The sequence below is a fragment of the Corythoichthys intestinalis genome, chromosome 16 (assembly GCF_030265065.1).
Source record: "Corythoichthys intestinalis isolate RoL2023-P3 chromosome 16, ASM3026506v1, whole genome shotgun sequence".
Classification (NCBI taxonomy): domain Eukaryota; kingdom Metazoa; phylum Chordata; class Actinopteri; order Syngnathiformes; family Syngnathidae; genus Corythoichthys; species Corythoichthys intestinalis.
The window spans coordinates 47,498,543-47,522,815 of record NC_080410.1 but is presented as its reverse complement, the minus strand read 5'-3'; the positions used below and the strand labels follow the sequence as shown (position 1 = coordinate 47,522,815).

Here is a 24,273-nt window from a genome sequence, read left to right as displayed (position 1 = left end):
GAGAAGCGGGAGGCCCCGCTGCACAACCAAGCAAGAAGACAAGTACATAAGAGTCTCTAGTTTGAGATATACCGTATTTTTCGGACTAAAAGTCAGGGGTTTTTTTTTTTCATAGTTTGGCTGGGGGTGCGACTTATACTCTGGAGCGATTTATGTGTGAAATTATTAACACATTATTATATCATTTCACATGTTATTTTGGTGTTTTGGAATGACACTGATCGTTTGGTAAACTTGTTAGTGTGTTCTTTATGCTATAGTTATCGTAATAACTCTTAATAGCTATGTTACGTTAACATACTGGCCACGTTCCCATTTCGTTATTCATGCATCATGTAACATTATCGTACTGTACATTTATTCAGCATGTTGTTATCGATTGTATTTTTATTTTAAATTGCCTTTCAAGACGACATCTGCATGTTGTTATCAATTGTATTTTTATTTTAAATTGCCTTTCAAGATGACATCTGTTCTATGTGTTGGATGTTATCTAGTAAATTTCACCCAAAAATGCGAATTATACTCCGGTGCAACTTATATATGTTTTTTTTTTTCCTCTTCGTTGGGCATTTTATAATGGTGAGACTTATACTCAGGTACGACTTATAGTCCGAAAATTACGGTAACACCTTTTGTAATGTTTATTGTGCGTTTTCAATTGTCGACGAATACTTGCTGCGAGTTTTTGTGATTGGTTTTGACGATATGTGACGCTAATTGATACATGCTAATCGTTTGTTTGGATTATTATTGCTGTATAAGCAGTCAGTTATAAACACAAATTTTTGAATTGCTGTTATTGAAAATCAAACTGATTTAATTTGTTTATTTTACTTTCATTTTGCAAGTGTTGATGTTACGAGTACACAGCAAACCACATGGACGTCTGACATCGTCGTTTGGGAACATGGCTCGCTGTCTAGCGAGGAATGAGCTCCAACGTCTTGGCAAGGACAGCACAATAATGTATATTGCATGTTTTTGGATAGTTATTTTGACATTTGGGGGGGTATTTAATTTTATTCCGATTTGGAGATTCGTGTTAGGTAGGAACGGAACTCATTCGTAAACCGGGGACTACCTGACTTATCAGACTGAATACAATCACAAAGCAAAGAAGGAGTAATGAGGCCATCTCTCGGCCGCAGAACAATTGTCATGGAACATCAATACAAATTTAACTAACTCCTTCACATATTAGGAAAGAGCGTCGGACATCACAATTTTTAACATTATGTTGAAGTCACGAAAGTACGAAAACACCCAACAACTGCACTGATGAGCTCATATTAATAAACATGAATGTCAACGACCAAATGCTAACAGGCTAATCTAGCTAACTGACATTCAATGTGATCGGCGGACAAGATTAGTTGTACTAGTATATTTATGGATCGACAGTTCACCGATCCCCCCAAATTTATTAAAGCAGTTTGGGCAAAACCTTTAATGAAGACCCAAAGCCAGTTTCACTTAAAGACATAGGAAGTCTGTCATTTTTGTTGGATGATACCACTTTCTGGTCATGTTTGACATTTCTATGAGTTCCTCTAAAAGGAAATTGTCTTACAAAGTTCGGTCTAACTGCTACCAAGTTGGTTAGTAACATGAAATTTGGAAGCCACTACATCCTGTTGAATCCCGACGTGGTCACGTGTCCCCTCACCTTGCCATCCTCATGGTAAACAAAGATATTGCGAGTGCTGTTGTCCTTCAAGTAGGTGATCTGAAGCCCGTGAGCTGTGCCAATTTTGGCTGGCTGGAAGCTTGCGTTCACTGTACTGATGTCCATTATCGCTTTAGGCTCTCTGGCCTGCACACGGGAATAATACAAAGTTCAGTTTTCTTTCAACAATATGTTGATTGTAGTAGAAATGCATCATACGGAGACATACAGTGATCCCTCGCTACTTTGTTGTTCTATGAGCAGACTATTTGCATTCATGGTGCAAAAATTAAATGAACAATGAATGATTGAGAAATAATGAATTGTAAACTCATTACATATAACTACTACGTTACCAGAAAGAAACTAGAAAAGTAATAAAATACAAAAATATGTTCAAAAGTCCAGCAAAATGCATCTTGGAAATGCATTGGCATGTCCTATGATTAACTGCCTTTATTTGTAATGCTTTGGTCGCCCCCGAGTGGCTCTTTGTGGTAACTCCTGTAAAGGTGATTTAATTGTGGGTGATTCCGATTATTAATTAGGGAATTGGGATAATATGGTTTATTTCTATTTATATTATTTATATGGGACATTTATTTTCTATAGCTTCAGTTGAAGTTGTCTTAGTTTTCACAGAATGTTTATTTGATTTGGAAAAGTTGTGACATTTATCATTATTAAAGCATTTAATGGGGCGTCACAATACAATTAGCAATAATAAGTTACATTGCTGGCCAAAAGTATTGGCACCCCTGCAGTTCTGTCAGAAAATGATTGCAATTACAAATGTGTTGGTTGTAATATCTGCATTTATTTTGCTTCCAATGAAAAAACAAAAGCGAATGAATTTTTAAAAAAATTAAATCATTATCATTTTACACAAAACTCCAAAAATGGGCCGGACAAAAGTATTGGCACCCTCAACCTAATACTTGGTAGCACAACCTTGAGACAAAATAACTGCGAACAATCGCTTCCGGTATCCATCAATGAGTTTCTTATAATGCTCTGCAGGAATTTTAGACCATTCTCCTTTGGCAAACTGCTCCAGGTCTATGACATTTATTTTGAAGGGTGAAATTTTCAGATCTCTCCATAGGTGTTCTTATGGGATTTGCTGGCCAATTTAGAAGTCTCCAGTGCTTTTTCTATGCACACGATCAAGCAGTCCAGTGCCATGGGAAGCAAAGCAACCCCAAAACATCAGGGAACCTCCGCCATGTTTGACTGTGGGGACCGTGTTCTTTTCTTTGAAGACCTTGTTTTTTTCCTGTAAACTCTATGTTGATGCCTTTTCCCAAAAAGCTCTACTTTTGTCTCATCTGACCAGAGTACATTCTTCCAAAACGTTGTTGCCTTTCTCAGGTAAGTTTTGGCAAATTCCAGCCTGGCTTTTTGTCTCTGGGTCAGAAGTGGGGTCTTCCTGGGTATCCAACCATAGAGTCCCTTTTCATTCAGACGCCGATGGATAGTACGGGTTGACACTGTTGTACCCTTGGACTTCAGAAAGTTTGAACTTGTTTGGATGTTAGTCGAGGTTCTCTATCCAACGGCCGCACAATCTTTCGTTGAAATCTCTCGTCAATTTTTCTTTTCCACCCACATCTAAGGGAGATTAGCCACAGTGCCATGGGCTTTAAACTTATTGATGACACTGCGCACGGAAGACACAGGAACATTCAGGTCTTTGGAGATGCACTTGTAGCCTTGAGATTGCCCATGCTTCCTCACAATTTTGCTTCTAAAGTCCTCAGACAGTTTTTTGGTCTTCTTTCTTTTCTCCATGCTCATTGTGTAAACACAAGGACACAGCACACAGGTTGAGTCAACTTTCATCCATTTTAACTGGCTGCAAGTGTGATTTAGTTATTGCCAACACCTTTTATGTGCCACAGCCCACAGGTAAGTAACATGTCCTGTTAATTACACAAATTTGAGAAGCATCACCTGATTTTTCCAAGGGTGCCAATACTTTTGTCCGGCCTTTTGTGTAAGATGATAATGATTTTTTTTCCCCATTCTGTTTTGTGTTTTTTCATTGTAAGCAAAATAAATGAAGATATTACTACCAAAGCATTGATAATTGCAATCATTTTCTGGGAGAAATTGAGCATTATCTGACAGAATTGCAGGGGTGCCAATACTTTTGGCCAGCACTGTAACCCTTTATAGCCAAATGTAACACATTTGATACACTTAGAAGTTAGAATTTCATGATTTTGAGACTATAATTCAGATTTTAAAATTTCTTTCTCAAAAAATTGATGGATGCAGGCCAACACATACATCTGCTGGTTCCGTGAGAAAAAAATCTGGATTTAACAAGGGTTATAGATATTATAGGACTTATTACACATATTCACTTTGATTGTTGTTGTTGTTTTTTACAAATTTGACAAAAAGGTTCCTTTAAGACCTTTTTTTTTTTTTTTTTTTTTAATTTTGGGATTCTCTGACAATTACTTCATCTTGTAGGCCTTAAAGGTGGAAAATGGAAAGGTGGATGACACTACTAGTTTTTCACTTTACAGGGTCAGTTATTATTAACAGCGGTAAGTGAGGGATCACTGAATTTCTAATATAAAACACATTTGTCACTAACGTCCTGCTTGTTGAAATACTTGAGCACACCCTCTTGTTCTGACAGGACGAATTTTCGGCTGAGGTATTGTCCGTTGTCTCTGCCTCGTTTCCATAGAAACCTCTCGCGGTAACCTGACACGCAATGACACAGAGTGTGATTGTATTCAAACAACCATCTGACACATTAGCGACAGCATTCATGTTAAATATTACACCAACTTTACGCTTTATTTGTCCATCATATCAACAATTCAACTCATTTCCTGGATGAAAACCACTGTTTTCTCTTATCTCTTATTTATTTCCGACACTGACCAGAAATTGCGATGCAGGAAGACGCCTTATCATTGCCTAACACACACAGACTTAAACCACAAAAGCGCACGTGTGCTCACACAACAAAGTAAGAAAAGACAAAGATAACACTGTTTTGATTAGTTTTTGACAGCAATGGTGATATCATAAAATACTCATAAAACAAGTGATAATGTGCTGTCCTCCCAGAGGAAGTAAGAAAGGAAGCGTTTCCATCGAGAGTTGTGTGTAGCAAAAAGAGGAAGATATTTGACATAGAGTTCCCAGCATAGGAAATGATGCTACAGGCGAGTGGATGTCGAATAATTCAATAACGGCAGCACAAAAGAGGTTCGTTCTTCCTCGATGACGCGTTTCTGAGCAGCGCCATGACACAAAGCGCTATTGACAGAAGGCAGTGCCTGTCATGGGATTTTGATTATACTTGTTTAGATTGTCCAATTCTAAGCATATTGTAATGCACATTAGGGCTGCAGCTATCGAATATTTTAGTAATTGAGTAATTGACTGAAAATTCTATCGATTAATTATCGATTATCGAGTAATCGGATAAAACATATATATTTTTAGGTGAAGAGCAATTATAAATATACATGAGAAAACAAGACATTTCATCTAATCTTGAACCATTTTCAGTGAATCAATGTCTTTATTTTCAAAGTATATTGTTGAAAACAGCCAACAATTGCATCTCAGATGTAACTAGAATAAAAAAAGACTAATTCACTGCTTTCACTCAAAAAACCTTTTGATCTTATTTAAATCATATATATATATATATATATATATATATATACATATATATATATATATATATATATATATATATATTAGGGCTGTCAAACGATTAACATTTTTAATCGAGTTAATCACAGCTTAAAAATAAATTAATCGTAATCGCAATTAATCGCAATTCAAACCATCTATAAAATATGCCATATTTTTCTGTAAATTATATATATATTCTGTCAAATAAATTGTTGGAATAGAAAGATAAGACACAAGATGGATATATACATTCTGTCTATGCTGTCCTCACTCCGAAGCGTCTACTTTTTCCAAAGCTAGACAGCTAGTGAACGACGCCTTAATAATTAGACTTCTTCCTTTTTCATCTGATTTATTAATAAAATGGCCTCAAACCATTGTCCTCTTTAGACCGTCGTAAAACTACAAAAAGTACACAAGCATTGCATTAGCAACAACGTTAGCTTAGCACGCTATACAGGTTCACTAAACATAAACAAAAAGTGCCTCATACAAAAAATATAACATTTCGCTTACTAACATAATATGTACATTCTTTACAACAACCATACTTACGGACAAATCTTGTCCAAGGATCATATAAGCACAACATTATCAGCCCGAGACGTCGTGCAGCCATAATGAACTGGCAAGAAAACAATAAACCATGTCGCAAAGCGACCACAAGAGTTCGCTGTTGGACAGCACAAAAACCCTTGCTGTAAAACTTACCAAAAGGCAGAATACTTTCTGAGCGGGACATGTGCGTTAATTGTTCAAATATTTTAACGTGATTAATTAAAAAAATTAACGCGCATTAACGCGATAATTTTGACAGCCCTAATAAATAAATAAATAAATATATATATATATATATATATATATATATATATATATATATATATATATATATATATATATATATATATATCTTAAAATGCCGTTACGCTTGATAACACACACCACCTAAAAGTTAGGATTTTTTCCCACGTGTTTCAATTGAATTTCTATTTGTGTCAAGCCATTTTTAAATTCTAGTTAAGTTTTAAGTTAGTCTAAACTGTAAGTCCTGATAGGATTTTGAGTTTTTGCAGTGTTCAAAATAAATGTATGATACAGGCTGTATTGGAGCACATTAGGGACCAGTGCTACTTGGTGTTTTATCCAGCAATGACTGCTGAGGTAAAATTGATAGGTAGCATTATTGAGTTTTTATTTTACACCCTCATCACTCCACAAAGCTATGTTATGTTAAAGCCTGTATGTAAGACACGTTAGCCATGCATCGAAAGTGGTCATAATTAATAGAAACCTAGCCCTCCGCAGGGCTAACGTTACTTGAGCTAGTGACAGTAACGTTAATCTTATTAATTAGCGCTTAGCGTTCTTTATTAGCGCTTAGCGCTCTACTGCTTTAAGATGGCGGCTGTTTACTAACGCTGGCCGAGTCTGTCATTTCGCATCTAGTTCAACATACATGTGATCTCAATGAGACTCATCAGACACTACCTGCTACCAACGTAGCATCGTGCGGGCTAGTATTTAGCAACGTCGGCGTCGTTTGTAGCGGCTGTCGGCCGCAGTAAGAGTTTTTTTTTTTGCTTCTTCCTCTACGCACGTGACATCAGCGCATTGTCCCGCATTAAAAGTAGACCGAGCAAAACGTGATGCTTAGAGCTGTCAAAATAAACGATTACTCGAGGTGAATAAAATTACTTGGATCAGTTTTTAAACTCGAGTTATTCGAGTTGCTCGAGTATTCGTTTCAGCTCTAATGCACATATGGGTTCAGAATGCTGTGAGGTACTAAATAGGGATGTCCCAATCATGTATTTTTGCACCTGAGTCTGAGTATGAGTCATCTGATTTTGAGATTTTGAGTCCCAAACCAATACCGGGAAGAAAAAGTTTTTATTTGAACAAAAGTTCCAAACATGGTACATATACAGTGGGGCAAATAAGTATTTACCGTATTTTTCGGACTATAAGTCGCGTTTTTTTTTTTCATATTTTGGCTGGGGGTGCGACTTATACTCACTAGCGACTTATGTGTGGAATTATTAACACATTATGATATAATTTCACATGTTATTTTGGTGTTTTGCAGTGACACTGATGGTTTTGTAAAGTTGTTAGCATGTTCTTATGCTATAGTTATCTGAATAACTCTTTATAGCTATGGCCACGTTCGCGTTCTGCCTTTGGCAGAGTATGTTCAATTGTATTATTGACTTTTTTATCTTGAAATGGATGCATTTAGTTTGTGGCGCTTTCACGCCCACGTGAGGGCGCACTCGCACTTGTTTACGTGAAGAAGAGTGCTCACACGCCAGAAGAAGACGGACAGCTACGTAGCTCTGAGTGAGTGAGTGGGCGAGCTAGCGAGAGAGAAAAGACTGCTGCGAACCTACTTTCATAGTTCATGCTTTTAAATTATCTCTACAGAGGCAACGCATGCGTGTATCATCTTTTCTGTTGTTGTTGTGTGTTTTCCACCCGTGATCGGACACTTAGAGCCAGTTGTGTGGTTGTTTGAACGATGTGCTAATGATAGCGAATGCATGCTAACCTGTTACTTATTACTAATAGTACCTAATTATCATTTATTTACGTTGATGCGAACCTGTTTTCTATCGAGGACCAAATTGATTCAGCAAATTATACGGACGTCCAGCATTGTCTTTTGGGAGTTCGCTGTATAGCCAGGACCGAGCCGTAGCGTAGGACAGTATATTTACATTTTGTTGTTCATGCACTGTACACTGTACATTTATTTAGCATGTTGTTCTCTATTGTATTTTTATATTAAATTGCCTTTCAAGATGACATGTCTGTTCTATGTGTTGGATTTTATCAAGTAAATTTCCCCCAAAAATTCGACTTATACTCCGGTGCGACTTGTATGTCTTTTTTTCTCATCGTTGGGCATTTTATGGCTGGATCGACTTATACTCAGGTGCGACTTGTCGTCCGAAAAATACAGTAGTTAACCACCAATTGTGCAGGTTCTCCTACTTGAAAAGATTAGAGAGGCCTGTAATTGTCAACATGGGTAAACCTCAACCATGAGAGACAGAATGTGGCGGAAAAAAAAAAAACAGAAAATCACATTGTTTGATTTTTAAAGAATTTATTTCCAAATTAGAATGGAAAATAAGTATTTGGTCACCTACAAACAAGCAAGATTTCTGGCTGTCAAAGAGGTCTAACTTCTTCTCCACTCGTTGACTGTATTAATGGCACCTGTTTTAACTAATTATCGGTATAAAGGACACATGTCCACAACCTCAGTCAGTCACACTCCAAACTCCACTATGGCCAAGACCAAAGCGCTGTCGAAGGACACCAGGGACAAAATTGTAGACCTGCACCAGGCTGGGAAGAGTGAATCTGCAATAGGTAAAACGCTTGGTGTAAAAAAAATCAGCTGTGGGAGCAATTATTAGCAAATGGAAGACATACAAGACCACTGATAATCTCCCTCGATCTGGGGCTCCATGCAAGATCTCACCCCGTGGCGTCAAAATGATAACAAGAACGGTGAGCAAAAATCCTAGAACCACACGGGGGGACCTAGTGAATGACCTACAGAGAGCTGGGACCACATTAACAAAGGCTACAATCAGTAACACGATGCGCCGCCAGGGACTCAAATCCTGCAATGCCAGACGTCTCCCCCTGCTGAAGTCATTACACGTCCAGGCCCGTCTGCGGTTCGCTAGAGAGCAATTGGATGATCCAGAAGAGGACTGGGAGAATGTGTTATGGTCAGATGAAACCAAAATAGAACTTTTTGGTAGAAACACATGTTCTCATGTTTGGAGGAGAAAGAATACTGAAATGCATCTGAAGAACACCATACCCACTGTGAAGCATGGGGTGGAAACATCATGCTTTGGGGCTGTTTTTCTGTAAAGGGACCAGGACGACTGATCTGTGTAAAGGAAAGAATGAATGGAGCCATGTATCGAGAGATCTTGAGTGAAAAACTTCCGTCAGCAAGGGCATTGAAGATGAGACGTGGCTGGGTCTTTCAGCATGACAATGATCCCAAACACACAGCCAGGGCAACAAAGGAGTGGCTTTGTAAGAAGAATTTCAAGGTCCTGGAGTGGCCTAGCCAGTCTCCAGATCTCAACCCCAAAGAAAATCTGTGGAGGGAGTTGAAAGTACGTGTTGTCCAACAACAGCCTCAAAACATCATTGCTCTAGAGGAGATCTGCATAGAGGAATGGGCCAAAATACTAGCAACAGTGTGTGAAAAGCTTGTGAAGAGTTACAGAAAATGTTTGGCCTTCGCTATTGCCAACAAAGGGTACATAACAAAGTATTGAGATGAACTTTGGGTATTGACCAAATACTTATTTTCCACCATAATTTGCAAATAAATTCTTTCAAAATCAAACAATGTGATTTTCTGGAGGGTTTTCCACATTCTGTCTCTCATGATTGAGGTTTACCCATATTGACAATTACAGGCCTCTCTAATATTTTCAGGTGGGAGAACTTGCACAATTAGTGGTTGACTAAATACTTATTTGACCCACTGTAACTCCTCGTCTGTTTTTGCAATTACTGAATTACGGATTGCTTTGACGAACTCGTCCAACGTTTATATTCCTAAAATTACACCGAAATCCTATAGCTCTTCAACTGCCCTTGAAGATATGATCGTTGTTGTTACAAGCGCTTTGAACCTAACTCACTTCAATCCGTGTCCCTAACTCGTCCAACCCATTTGAGATTGAAGCGCTGGCAGCGATCGACAAGATGATTCACTGATAGTTTAAATCTCGCTTTACCGTAATCCACACACATTTTTATGACATGATTATTATCACCGAGTAAAAGTAAGGAGGAAGCATTTTGGTTTGACTTCAGTTGAGAGATAGCATCTTGCGTGAAGTCAGAAAACATTTTCAAAGAAACGCTTTAAAGGCCGATTTGACAAAAGAATGATGTCGCATGCACATATTGTAAGCGGCACGATCAGTTGTTACCTGCTGAGTAGGATTCCTGCGTCCCCCCAGGCATGAACTCTTTCCTTTCGTACTTTGCGCGAATCCATTGCTCCCTCAAAAGTCTGTGGAATACCAAAAGGGAAAACAAGTGTCCTCAGCCTTTATAGAGCACTGATAAAAAAAATGTTTTTCTTTTTAAAAACAACATAAAATAAGGCTGGAAAAATGTTTAATAGTCAATTAAGCACCAATGATTGTTGGGATTAGTCAACAAATGGGCTCATACATAAATCACATAATACCCTGTTATATTAATATATGGCAACTGGAAGAAAAATTAAATTTAACAAAAAAACACCGGGTAGACTGTTCAGAGGCTCAAAGAAGATAATTTGACGGTATTTAGGTTAAAAAAAAAAAAAAAAGGTCAATTAACTAACAAAACAGTTTAGTATAGTGATGCAACGATTAATCGATTAACTCGAGTATTCGATTAGAAAAAATTAAATTTTGCCGCTTCGAATATTCGTTTAATTGAAGTGGTATTATAACGGTGTGTTTTTGAAAGTGTTTGCATTTAGTTTTGTTGATTTGGGTGGATATAATGCCCTCTAGTCTGCCTCATTTTACACGGCCAAATCCAGCTGCTTCCTGTTAAGACCAACATAAGCTAGGTTTTTGTGTACATTAATGTTTTTTAATGCATTCGTAATTTAGTTGAAAGGAATATTTAGACAATTTTTGAGGGAACGTGTGTCTGAACCATTTCTTAAGTGCAGTGCAAAAAAAAAAAAAAAAAAAAAAAAAAAACGTTAGTATTTTATAGCATTTAAGCTAGCGGACTTTTGCTATGTAAGTAAGCCAATTGTTATTTTGTTGTACATGGATCCTTTTTTTTTTTTTTTAATTTATACCGTTTGAGGCTCAGCTCAGGTATTTAATTTTTTTATGTTTATCCGATTACTCGATTATTCGAACTAACAAGTTCATTGATTAATCAACTACTAAAATAATTGATAGCTGCAGCCCTAGTTAATACTGTCATGAACGTTTCATAGCATAGCATAGAATATAGTAAATAGTATAGTATAGTATAGCATAGCATAGCATAGCATGAAAGAGAGTGGGTGTATAATTAGGGTGACCATATTTTGATTTCCAAAAAAGAGGACACTCGGCCCGGCCTCGAGATACTTGAATTTTACTCGAAGATCACTCAAAGATGCGTATATCTCCCACTTTTTTTTACTCAACAGGCTTTATTCTGCCTAAAAAAAATAATCAAACAATAAAAAATAAAAAATGAAAAAATAATAATTATTATTTTAAAAAATAATATAATGCAGACTCATGGAAATGTAGTCCAGTTAATACACACACACAGTTGGCTATGTGCCAACTCAACATTTTTTAAAATTACGATCACGACAATTGTCGTTGACAAAATGTTATTCCCACTCAATTTTTATTCTCAGACAATGTTCTAAATTGTATGCAAACAATAACTGAAAAAAACTGACAAGCGATTCAACCAGCATGTTTCCAAACCCAGCAGTTCAAATTCAAAACTACATTGCCCATAATGCCTAGCGCAGCTGAGCTCACCGATTGCAACCCTATTAGCGAATATGGGAGCCGAGGCAAAATCAGACTTTGCTATAAAAGTTTACTACCATTGGCAGCGCAAAGATGTGACAACAAACGGGATTTTACAGATTACACCAGTACAAATCCCCGACAGAAGTCAACAGTTGCCATTATATACGTATTTATCGTAAAAAAAAATCATAAGCAACACGTCTATTTAGCTATACTAGCATTCAACCACTAACGAACGCAGAACAATTACAAGACTCATACAATATACTGCATCTCTGTGTACACATATAACCCTATGTACAACAGAAGACACGTGATCGGCATTAACAGGAGAAACTTACAGAAAGGTGTATGGAGCCACGTCTTTTAGAACTTCTTATTGAACTCCTTACTGTAGTCTGAGCTCTCGCCAAACCGTCAGTAGATGGTGGTAATTCCCCATGAAACAAAGGGCTAACTGCCAGCATAAAAGAAGAAGAAGATCTACTCCTTCTCCCGCCCTTACTAGTAGGAGCAACGTCAACGCAGGCAAGCGCTGCCCCCTAGCGGCCGGAGGAATTCTATTCAAGTTGGTCCCGTAAAAAAAAAAATCATAAAAACCGGACATTTTTATGAATTTATAAAACAACAACGAGGATACTGTGTGAAAGTAGGACTTGTCCGGGCAAGAGGACGTTTGGTCACTCTATGTATAATGTAAATATGATACGAGTCATACACACACGCTTTTTATGGAAAACAATTCAATTATTTTTGTTCTGATGGTAATAATGTTGAGCTGTGGCTCTGGATTTAGGCTCACTTAAAGGACTGCATTTATAGTAATTTAGAATATTTTATTTTTTCTTATTTATTTTAACTTATCATTATACTTATGTTCCAATTTGCTAATATGATTTGAAAAAATTAAAGTCCTGTTCAATGGAAAAAAAAAATAACAATAATTTTTCTTTTTTTAACCCAGATATCTGTAGTAACGCATTTTTGAGCTGTAATTGCAATACCGTAATGCTGTGAAACAATGATATTTTGGCTTAAAGTTATCATTCCGTCAGAATCTCATACTGGCACATGCCTAATTGAAGAGTATACTGTATTTGTCCATGGCGAGAAAGGAATTGAAAAAAAGACATGACTTTCTTGTCACTTACGCACAGTCTTTATGAGAGGGCTGGTAGTAGAAAGCGGGGACGTTCTGCTCAAATTTGGCTTTGGCGACATGGTTTCCCACAGAGTCCATGAACTGCATAAGGGAAGGAAGAGAAACTTGATGTTTGAGAGTGATACACTATCGTCGTGCTCGCACGCTTGTTTGTGGTTGCACATTTGAAAAGAAGCTGCTCTGGTGCTTTTTCTTTCGTATTAACAATGAAAGGAAAGCATTTACCTCCAACTGTTCTGTGGTCCAAGGGTCCAACAGAAGAGACTTGACCTTGCTGATCTGTGCGATGTTTCTGTGAAGGCCTGAGCAGCTGTGGCATACAAACACACCTAGAGTATACGATGCCCACTCTGGATCTACAACGCACAAGCGCCCACAAGATCAAATGTGGTATCTGGGCAGAAAATTAAGTTGTATTTTTTCAAATGGGCAAAAATAAGTCTGAAGAAAAGGCTGAAATATTTTGTCCTTTTTAGCATGTGTCCTTGAGAATATCTGGATTGAATTTGGAATCAAGCTGGCAAAAACAAAGTTATTTTAAAGCAACACTTGGTAACTTTTCAGTTTTGATGGATTTTAGCGACGCCGGTGGACAAAAGCGGTAGTGATTTGCGTTAAGAAAGACTGGGTTTCCCACGAGGACCAGCGCACACCCGTACAGTGTCGTGACATCATCAATCAATCAAAAATCAATCTCCCGGTCGACTGCAGATGGATTAAAGAACATTTCTGTTTCCAGCGGCAGCGTGAAGGATGAATAGTAATGGCGTACCGCACGCAGGCTATTTTTAGACCGTGACGTCGCATCGTAAAGCGGAAGTAAAGCCGAAGTGGGACATTATAGACCCGCCCTCGCATAGACCCAACGTAATTTGTGCTACTTTTCTCTGGTAATCTTTCAAAATTAAGATGTGTTATCAATGAAAAAATTAAAAGTATTCGTTGGCTGTCACTGAGTAGCATTTGCGATCGCTACACAAAGCTAACTAAATTACCCCCAAGAACGGTAAGAGACGTAGGACAACCAGAGGATATATAAGAAAAACAGGGCTGATGGTAAAGGATAGCTTGATGTAACAGGAGAATGTCATTGTCAGTCGCGTTGATAAAAAAGCTAAAGCTATGTTTAGGTCGGCTCGTTTTTTTCGTCTTTTTCAGCCTTCGACACTAAAGGCATCTCTTTAACTGAACATTGTTATGTTCTTCCACATCTTTGCCAGTCAATTTTGCACCAGGCACATCGTTTTCGGAGAGAATTGGTAGATTTAGCACTGTAAACATCTCCTTCGTACACGATTTCCATTCATTTCCTATTAGGGACAAACATTGGCTTGTCCCTACTTAGCAACAGTAGCTAATGTCATGAATATTAATGAGTGGAAGTGACGTGTTGCTTGCGGTACGCCATTGTGATACATCATTGGAAAGCTTAAAATATCAACTCTCTGGGGGAAGAAAAATTTTGAACAGGAGGGCATTTTTAAAAAGAAAAAAATAAAGTAAACAACGAAATCCTATCTGGAGGTGAGAGCATGAAAGAGCAGAATTAAAGACGCCATGACTTTAACGAGATATTATCGCGTACTTACCTTGTTTCGATCCAAAAACTTAATGTAGCATGTATCACTCAGTGTCAAGACACAGCTGTGAATGGCCACAGCTGGATTTTTGGGGATTTTATGGGTGAAACATGGTAATATAACAAGGGTCGCGATGCAGAAATCGCAGACATCAAGGAGTGGTCGAGATTTTCTTTTTCATATATTTACACTTTTGAATGTTTTTTTTTTTCTTCAATTTTTCTTTGTTTGGATCGTTTATTTATCATCTAAGATATCGGAGAAAATGCGACAGTAACAAAAACAAAACAATTAAGCGATAGTTATGAGGTAGATACTGTATCCGTGACTTTTTTACAGACGCCATTTATTTCATTGTAACGTAATTTGTTTAAAAGTATAAAATATGCGAGTGAAAAATTTATTAAAGTTACTTTTTTTTGTTTAGTTTTTTTTAACTAAATATTAGACATCAATAATGATTCTTAGCTAAAAATTACATTTTTGACATTTCATAATAATTATAACAATACAACAAAAGCGGTTGCGCGCTGTCTGTAAACGTGGGGTTTCCAGGGTAAAACGGACAAATTAAAAATAGTTTGTGGGCTTAACGCGCCATGAATCTGCTATGGCAGCATATAGACACTGTTCTATCAAACACAACAGTTGTTTTGGCTTAAAATACAGCAGTTTCTTTTAAAGAGGAGTGCAAGAACAGAAACTGCTTTTTCAGTCTAGTCTGTGTTTTCCGCCATATCCTTGTAGCCTCCCTTTTTTCCACCTCAGACAAAACTTTTGGTTTCTTTGTTGCTCTGCCATCTTTTCAGAATTTGCGCAAAAAGCGTTCGCATTGACTTCAGTCTTTAAAACGAATGAGGAAAGGGGGAAGTCACATATGCCGTAAAGCAGTACATTTGTAGGTTGTAGGTTTTTTTGTGTGGCAAGGGTTCCTGCCACCCTCTTTAAAGTTAATTAATGCCAGTGAAAGCGACACAGATCCCCTCAAGATCAGTGGTTAATTTGTAAATCATAAGGTGGCGGAATGCAAAGTACATACGACAGCGCAGGGATGACAAGACGGGCACAGGTCCCGGAACATAAGCAGAAATGGTTCTGAAACAACATGCAAATGCCCACTTGCATATAATAAGCCTCAATTTCAGATAATAATAATAATTAGGGTTGTTCCGATCATGTTTTTTTGCTCCCGATCCGATCCCGATCGTTTTAGTTTGAGTATCTGCCCATCCCGATATTTCCTGATCCGATTGCTTTTTTTTTGCTCCTGATTCAATTCCAATCATTTCCGATAATTTTTGCCGATCATATACATTTTGGCAATGCATTAAGAAAATAATGAATAAAACTCGGACGAATATATACATTCAACATACAGTACATAAGTACTGTATTTGTTTATTATGACAATAAATCCTCAAGATGGCATTTACATTATTAACATTCTTTCTGTGGGAGGGATCCACGGATAGAAAGACTTGTGACTTTGTAAATTGTGACTAAATATTGCCATCTAGTGTGTTTGTTGCGCTTTCAGTAAATGATACTGAAGGCCATGCCCAAATGCATGATGGGAAGTGGAACCATGACTGTGCGTAGTGCTACCAATTCATATATCTTCTCTACGTTGGGAAATAACTTATGGTGTTAAGAAGAAGATCATTTGCTATCTTGCTTCCCCACATTGCTTCCCATGATATTTCTAATCGTAGGGAGAGGGATTGTAAGGCTTTAGCCAATTAAAAAAGGGCTCCAAAGGCTGCCAAAATTCACTCTACTTATTTTACGCTGCCTTTTATCTCTCTATATAGGTAAAACGGCGCCATTACAGATTGAGCGCGACATTGCGTGAGTGGGTCGTGCAGCGCATGCATTAATTGCATTAAATATTTTAACGTGATATTTTTTTAAAAAATTAATTTCCGCCGTTATTGGGATAAATTTGATAACCCTACCTTAAGCCTAAACTAAAGACTCTGGGTGAGTGTAACATATTATGTCTGCAACGCTAAATACAATTAGAAAACGATTTCATTAAAAAATATATATATATATTTAAAAAAGGCATGGCCGATATTTTTTTGCCAATTCCGGTACTTTGAAAATTACGTGATCGGACCCGATCGATCAGGAGATCTCTAATAATAATAATACATTGTATTTCTAGAGCGCTTTTCAAGCCATACAAAGACGCTTCACAAGAGATGGAATCATTGTACCAGCAAAACATTCATAAAAAGATTAAAAGCGTAATATCCATGGTATAAATGTTATGACGACAATTTAGATTTAGGCTATACTCTGCACAGCACGGGCAATTGCTCATATAACCACAGGTGGGACTTACAGTACACAGTCAGCAATTAGTTTCTCAACAAGTCTAACTTCTAAAACAAAACAAAAAAATCAGAGATTACAATAAGTAACACAAACCCATTCTTTTGCGAGTTTCACCTCCCGTCTTCTTTGACCCCAAGGTTTTTCAACAGGTCTAACTTGTAAAGTATAAAAAAAAGATTGGCACGGCGGCCTATTTAGCTTACCATATTTTTAGTTGTCCAAAACATTCCTAGTTGTCATTGTTGCTTGTCTGACTCATTTGTCTGTCTTTTAGGCATGTTGAAATACCGTCTGATTCAGTTTTTTTTTTTTCTAATTTATGTCAGGGGCTGATTTGTTGGTCCAGCTTTTGAGCGTATCAACAAATCTCTGACATAACATTTTTATAAACAACATTGTTACCAGCATCTCCAAGTGGCCGCTATCCCGTTTCAGTGTGACCGGCATTGCCAATTTGGCGTAGAAGAAGTGGGTGAGCGTATGGGGGAGAGAAAGGAAGCACGGTGTTGACTTACTACGGTTCGGAGTTGAAAGCACCGCTAACCAAAAGTGTAGAGTGGAAACAAAATGCAATTCTTGTGATATGTTCTGTAAATGAATCCATGGATCTTATTATTTTATACATTTTTTAAAAACGTATTTATATTGTAGCATCACCGGGGCTGTCATCGGTATGGTAAATTATGCGCAGCCCATTCGTCCTCCCGCAGCCTAGCAAAGGAGCCATCGTCCCGTCCCCCCCTCCGGGATCCAGGGTGGTCCCCCGGGCCAGCTGCGCACCCATCAGCCAGCCTTCAGGGATGGCAAGAGGGGATGCACCACCAACAGGTCCCAACCATCCCACAACCCTGGTGTGTGATGCATTAAAAACAGGGAGGGACCTGGGCCGGGACTGTATGGCCCCATCCCAACTCTCCCCGGAGAAATGTATGAGTATGTACAGTTGTGGTCAAAAGTTTACATACACTTGTGAAGAACATAATGTCATGGCTCTCTTGAGTTTCCAGTTATTTCTACAACTCTGATTTTTCTCTGATAGAGTGATTGGAACAGATACTTCTTTGTCACAAAAAACATTCATGAAATTTGGTTCTTTTATGACTTTATTATGGGTGAACAGAAAAAAGTGATCAAATCTGCTGGGTCAAAAATATACATACAGCAGCGCTAATATTTGGTAACATGCCCCTTGGCCATTTTCACCTCAGTTAGCCGCTTTTGGTAGCCATCCTCAAGCTTCTGGAAAGCTTCTGGTTGAATCTTTGACCAGTCCTCTTGACATAATTGGTGCAGTTCAGTTAAATTTGATGGCTTTCTGACATGGACTTGTTTCTTCAGCATTGTCCACAAGTTCTCAATGGGGTTTTGGGAAGGCCATTCGAAAACCTTAATTCTAGCCTGATTTAGCCATTCCATTACCACTTTTGATGTGTGTTTGGGGTCATTGTCGTGTTGGAACACCCAACTGCGCCCAAGACCCAATCTTCGGGCTGATGACGTTAGGTTATCTTGAAGTATTTGAAGGTAATCCTCCTTCTTCATTATCCCATTTACTCTCTGTAAAGCACCAGTTCCATTGGGAGCAAAACAGCCCCACAGCATAATACTACCACCACCGTGCTTGACGGTAGGCATGGTGTACTTGGGGTTAAAGGCCTCACCTTTTCTCCTCCAAACTTATTGCTGGGCATTGTGGCCAAACAGCTAGATTTTTGTTTCGTTTGACCACAGAACTTTCCTCCAGAAGGTCTTATCTTTGTCCATGTGATCAGCAGCAAACTTCAGTCGAGCCTTAAGGTGCCGCTTTTGGAGCAAGGGCTTCCTTCTTGCACGGCAGCCTCTCAGTCCATGGAGATGCAAAACACGCTTGACTGTGGACACTGACACCTGTGTTCCAGCAGCTTCTAATTCTTGGCAGATCTGCTTTTTGGTGATTCTCGGTTGAATCTTCACCCTCCTGACCAATTTTCTCTCAGCAGCAGGTGATAGCTTGCATTTTCTTCCTGATCTTGGCAGTGACAAAACAGTGCCATGCACTTTATGCTTACAAACAATTGTTTGCACTGTTGCTCTTGGGACCTGCAGCTGCTTTGAAATGGCTCCAAGTGACTTTTCTGACTTGTTCAAGTCAATGATTGTTCAAGTCAATAATCACTCACAAGAAATTGCTAATTCGTGTTGCTGTATGTATATTTTTGACCCAGCAGATTTGATCACTTTTTCTGTTAACCCATAATAAAGTCATAAAAGAACCAAACTTCATGAATGTTTTTTGTGACAAAGAAGTATCTGTTCCAACCACTCTATCGGAGAAAAATCAGAGTTGTAGAAATAACTGGAAACTCAAGAGAGCCATGACATTATGTTCTTCACAAGTGTATGTAAACTTTTGACCACAACTGTAAGTCCCAGGGTGAAAGATATTTACAGTGTCGAAGTGAGAAGTGCGTGAGTTAAGAAGCAGGCTCCCGTGGCCGTTCGCCACAATATTATCAGTAATGTTTATACTCAAGAGGTGCCGGATCGGCCTAAATAAGTCCCGGAACACATGGAGCCCAAAATCAAGAGGTACCGGAACATGTACCGGCATGATCCGGCTCAAATTAACCCCTGCTCAAGTTATAATAGAGGTATCATTCAACTAGTTGTCAGTCGACATATCACTACAAATTAGGGCTGCAGCTATCGAATATTTTAGTAATCGAGTAATCGACTGAAAATTCTATCGATTAATCGAGTAATCGGATAAAACTTTTTTTAGTTAAAGAGCAATTATACATATAGATGAGAAAACAAGACATTTCATTTAATATTGAACGATTTTCAGTCAATCAATGTCTTTATTTTCGATGTACATTGTTGAAAAAAGCCAACAATTGCATCTCAAATGTGACTTTAAAAAAAAAAGACTAATTCACTGCTTTCACTCAAAAAACTTTTAGATCTTATTTAAAAAAAAATATATATATATATATATATATATATATATATATATTTCTTACCTAAAAATGTCATTACGCTTGATAACATACGACTTAAAAGCTAGGTGTTTTTCGTACGTGCTTCAATTGAATTTCAACTTGTGTCAAGCTATGAGGTCTAATTAAGTCTTAAATGAGTCTAAACTGTAAGTCCTGATAGGATTTTGAGTTTTTGCAGTGTTCAAAATAAATGCTGTGCCGTATTGGAGCACATTAGGCACCAGTGCTACTTGGTGTTTTATCCAGCAATGACTACTGAGCTAAAATTGACAGTTAGCATTATTATGTTTCTATTTTACACCCTAATCACTCTACAGCGCAGTTTTCACAGATTCATTAAAGCCTGTATGTAAGAGTTAGCCACGCATCGACAGAGGTCATAATGAATAGAAACCTAGCCCTCCGCAGGAATAAAGTTACGTGAGCGAGTGAAAGTAAAGTTAATCTTATTTATGAGCACCGAGAAGTGTACTGCTTTAAGATGGCGGCTGTTTTATTAACGCCGCCGAGTCTTTCATTGCGCATCTAGTTCTACGTACATGTGATATCTATGACACGCATACAGGCGCTACCTGCTACCACGTAGCAACATGCAGGCGTAGTTTTTAGTTACGTCGGCGCAGTTTGTAACGGCTGTCGGCTGCAGTAAGGTATTTTTTTTATTGCTTCTTCCTCTACGCACGTGATGTCAGCGCGTAATCCCGCATTAAAAGTAGTCCGGGCAGAACGTGATGCTTAGAGCTGGCAAAATTAAACGATTCCTCAAGGTGAATAAAATTACTCGGATCAGTTATTAAACTCGAGTTACTCGAGTATTCGTTTCAGCTCTACTACAAATGTTATGAAAATATTTTATAAAGGTGTAAAAGTTACCTAGTGTTGCTTTAAAAACGATAGCAGCACAAACGAAACTTTTTACAGCACAAACGTAGCACAAACGACTGACATCCTTTTTAGATAAATTTGTCTGATGGGGGGCAACTCACATCAGACGCAGAGGTGCCAACCTAAGCCCACCAGTTAATATGCCTACAAAAAAGGCTGTCTTGACTAGTTGCTTATAGTATGTGGAAAAGAAATTGAGAACACACACTTTTAACAAAGCTGTAGTTGCTTTACAACACACAAATAGCAAAGGAAAAACAACAATTTAAGTTAATTCAAAATGATTCATTTTTAAAGATCCCCTAGAAATGACCTTTTCTTCCGGTGGCTAACAAAACGGCAGGCATAGTCCAGTACAGTTATTGTCGTAAAGGAGTAATTATATATTTATATATCATGGAGGAAAAAAGTGACCCAAAATTCGAGCATCAATGGAATGTAGCCTACCTGTCGCTCCGCAGTCGGCGCAGTTTCTATTTCCGGGTTTGTCCACAAGTTCCATCACCCTCTTTCTGCAGTTTTCTCTCTCTAAAGACATCTTCGAAACGGCTCTTCTTGACTGATAAAAGGTCTCAAAGTCCCGTACTACAAGAAGACGTCGCCGAACTCGCTGCATGGAAGGATGGAATGACGGCGACAATTAACTCTCAACTAGACACAGAATAGTTTGCGGTGCGGAGTAGGAAGAGCCCTCTAGCGTCATTATTATGTATTGCATCAACACTGGAGCTGCGTGACCATGATTTGTACGGAACGCAGTTGTAAATTCAGTATTTGAATAAAAAAAATAACTTGTATAACTGGAATAAGGCACAAATAAGCCAAAAACGACAGTAACTGAGCATTAGATAGCGTTTGGTAATTTGAAATAATGAAATTATAAAAAAATATAAAACATTTATAGAGCGCTTTTACCGATGCTCAAAGACTCTTTACAGTTGAAACAAAGCAGCAAACAACGTGAGCAGAAAAATAGAGAAAAGAATTATGAATTAAAAGCCATTTTAAAAGGTGAGTTTTTACAATTTTTTAAACGTCGGAAGGTCTAAACCAGGGGTGTCCAAACTTTTTGCAAAGGGGGCCAGATTTGGTGTGGTAAACATGTGGGGGGCTGACCTTGGCTGACATCCCTTATGTAGAACAATATATTTAGGCAAATTTTAGCAAGGCATTCTGTCTGTCACATTTGCTTTTTTTTTTTTTTACTTAATAATTTCAACAATCTCGCAATTAGCCTTTGTGGCGTTCTTTTTCGACTCTTGCGAAATACTGCTGCTGTGAAATTAAACTAGCTTTAAGTTGCTTCAATTTCTTGCTGCGTATCTTCCCTGTAAACTTATCGTACATGTTAGCGTGTCTTGTTTGGTAATATCGCCTCACATTGAACTCTTTAAAAACAGCAACTGTCTCTTTGCAAATGAGGCAGAAACAGTTGTTCCGTGTTTTAGTGAAGAAATAGTCCTATTTCCACCTACCCTTGAAGCGTCGGCCGTCACAGTCAACTTTTTTTGTTGATTGTCACTATTTTAGAAAATTGGAAGTAAAGGTTCACACTGGGTAATGTTGCTTAGAGTGCTGCTGCTTTTTAATGAGTAAATGAGGAGCAGCATTTAGTGTGTAAACTACTTCATATGCTGGTAGCAGTACTGCTGACCAATGAAGTCTGTGTGCGGGCCGGACGTTATTGATTTTATGACGGGCTAGGGGCCGGATGAAATTTGACCACGGGCCGCATTTGGCCCCCGGGCCGGACTTTGGACATGTCTGGTCTAAACAGATGCGGATGGGTTTAGGGAGTGATTTCCAAAGGGAGGGGGCAGCAATAGTGAAGGGTCTGCTCCCCCACCCACCCTCAAGCTCAGTGTGTTATTTGTGGGGGCAGTGCGAGATCAGCATCATCACCTTGTCAAGAGTCAAGAATCGGCATTGGACAAGGTGATGATGCTGGAACGTTTGTTTGGTGCTGTTCCAGTGAGATTTACAAAGACGACTGCCTGAAGAAGACATCAAAATTCCCTCAGTGCTCGATGATATGGGGCTGCATGTCACGCAAAGGCACTGGGGAGATGGCTGTGTTTAAATCTTCAATAAATGCACGTTGCAGGTTTACACTGACAGCTTTCTTATCCCTTCAATTGAAAATATGTTTGTCATTTTCCAAGATGACAGTGCATCATGCCACAGAGCTAAAACTGTTAAAGCATTCCTTGAAGATAGACTAATCCAGTCAATGTCATGGCCTGCAAATAGCCCAGATCTCAACCCTATTGAAAACAAGTGGTGGAAATCGAAAAAAATGGTCCACAGCAAGGCTCCGACTTGGATGATCTGGCAACTGCAATCAAAGAGAGTTGGCACCAAATTGATGAAGAATACTCAACAAGTCCATGCCTCAGAGACTCCAAGCTGTCATAAAAGCCATAGGCAGTGCTACTAAATACTAGTGTTTTGTTAGTTATTTCTTTGTTTCTCATGATTCCAGTTTTTCTTCCTCAGAATGGAGTGATTCCATATATACTTCCCTGCACTTGCTCTATAAAAGTAACATTTACTGACCACCACAATGTTTTTATTAATTTCTTTGAGCGTTTCTGAATGATAAAGAGTTGCACTTTTGAACTAATTCGTTATTTTTTTCAAGATTTTTATCGGCGTTTGTTCTACATGATAAAATGAGTGCTCGTCCGAGACTGAGGATTCCATACTTTTTGCTAAGGGTTGTATATATGTCTGGAGCAGCAAAAAAAAATTCAAAGCTTTAAATAATGAAGGCAACACATGCTTGAATGTATCTGCATTAGCTATATTAGCCTACTATCAGAATAACTATGTCGGCTAAAAATACATAATGTGCAGTCATGATTTAATGTTTAATTTTCCCTGCAGTCTTTCCAACGCACCATGTGACTACTCTGTTGTATGATGCCACCTCAAGTTTAACTTCATTACAATGAATTAATTGCTTTTATGAAATTAGATAAATGCTACAAAGAAATCCAATTTTTGTTGTTTTTATTTTGAGGTTTCAAAAAACAAAATGGAATGTGCATAACATGCCCCTTATCTGGGCATGTCTTTGATTTTATTATCTCGGTTTTGTTTTTGAAGTCCGCGAATAGGTGTTCTGATATGTTGATGAATGTCTCCTTCATGTACTCACCATCTGTGAACGGTTTTGCACACTTTATTATCTCTCGGGTTGCAACAAAACATGCAGCAGTAGTGGAGTTTGGCGATGCAGTCCACTTCTTAAATCTATTTTTGCGCTCCTTTAAGTTCTTCAGATGTAATGGAATCGCACGGTTTCTTTCACTCCCAACTGGGTACTCAGCCGTCGGTTTATTTACAATAGCCACCTGCCTGGCATCCTGCCCTGCTGATACAAACGTGTCGCAGGTTATGACAGAAAATTTGAAATTTAATATTTATTCTACACATTTTTACA

At 38.2% G+C, this 24,273-nt stretch overlaps 1 protein-coding gene across 1 annotated transcript in view; it reads right to left on the bottom strand.

Moving 5' to 3' along the window:
• LOC130931773 (arf-GAP with dual PH domain-containing protein 1-like) overlaps positions 1-21,430 on the bottom strand; it is a 37,486-nt gene extending 16,056 nt beyond the window's left edge. Inside the window, exons 1-6 of the mRNA XM_057860790.1 lie at positions 21,276-21,430; positions 13,268-13,398; positions 13,032-13,123; positions 10,321-10,403; positions 4,278-4,390; positions 1,670-1,816 (exon numbers count right to left, since the gene is read on the bottom strand). Of these exons, the coding sequence (XP_057716773.1) occupies positions 1,670-1,816; positions 4,278-4,390; positions 10,321-10,403; positions 13,032-13,123; positions 13,268-13,398; positions 21,276-21,366 (657 nt within the window). The 5' untranslated portion in view covers positions 21,367-21,430. The remainder of the gene's footprint in view (positions 1-1,669; positions 1,817-4,277; positions 4,391-10,320; positions 10,404-13,031; positions 13,124-13,267; positions 13,399-21,275) is intronic.
• Positions 21,431-24,273: the final 2,843 nt, after the last annotated feature.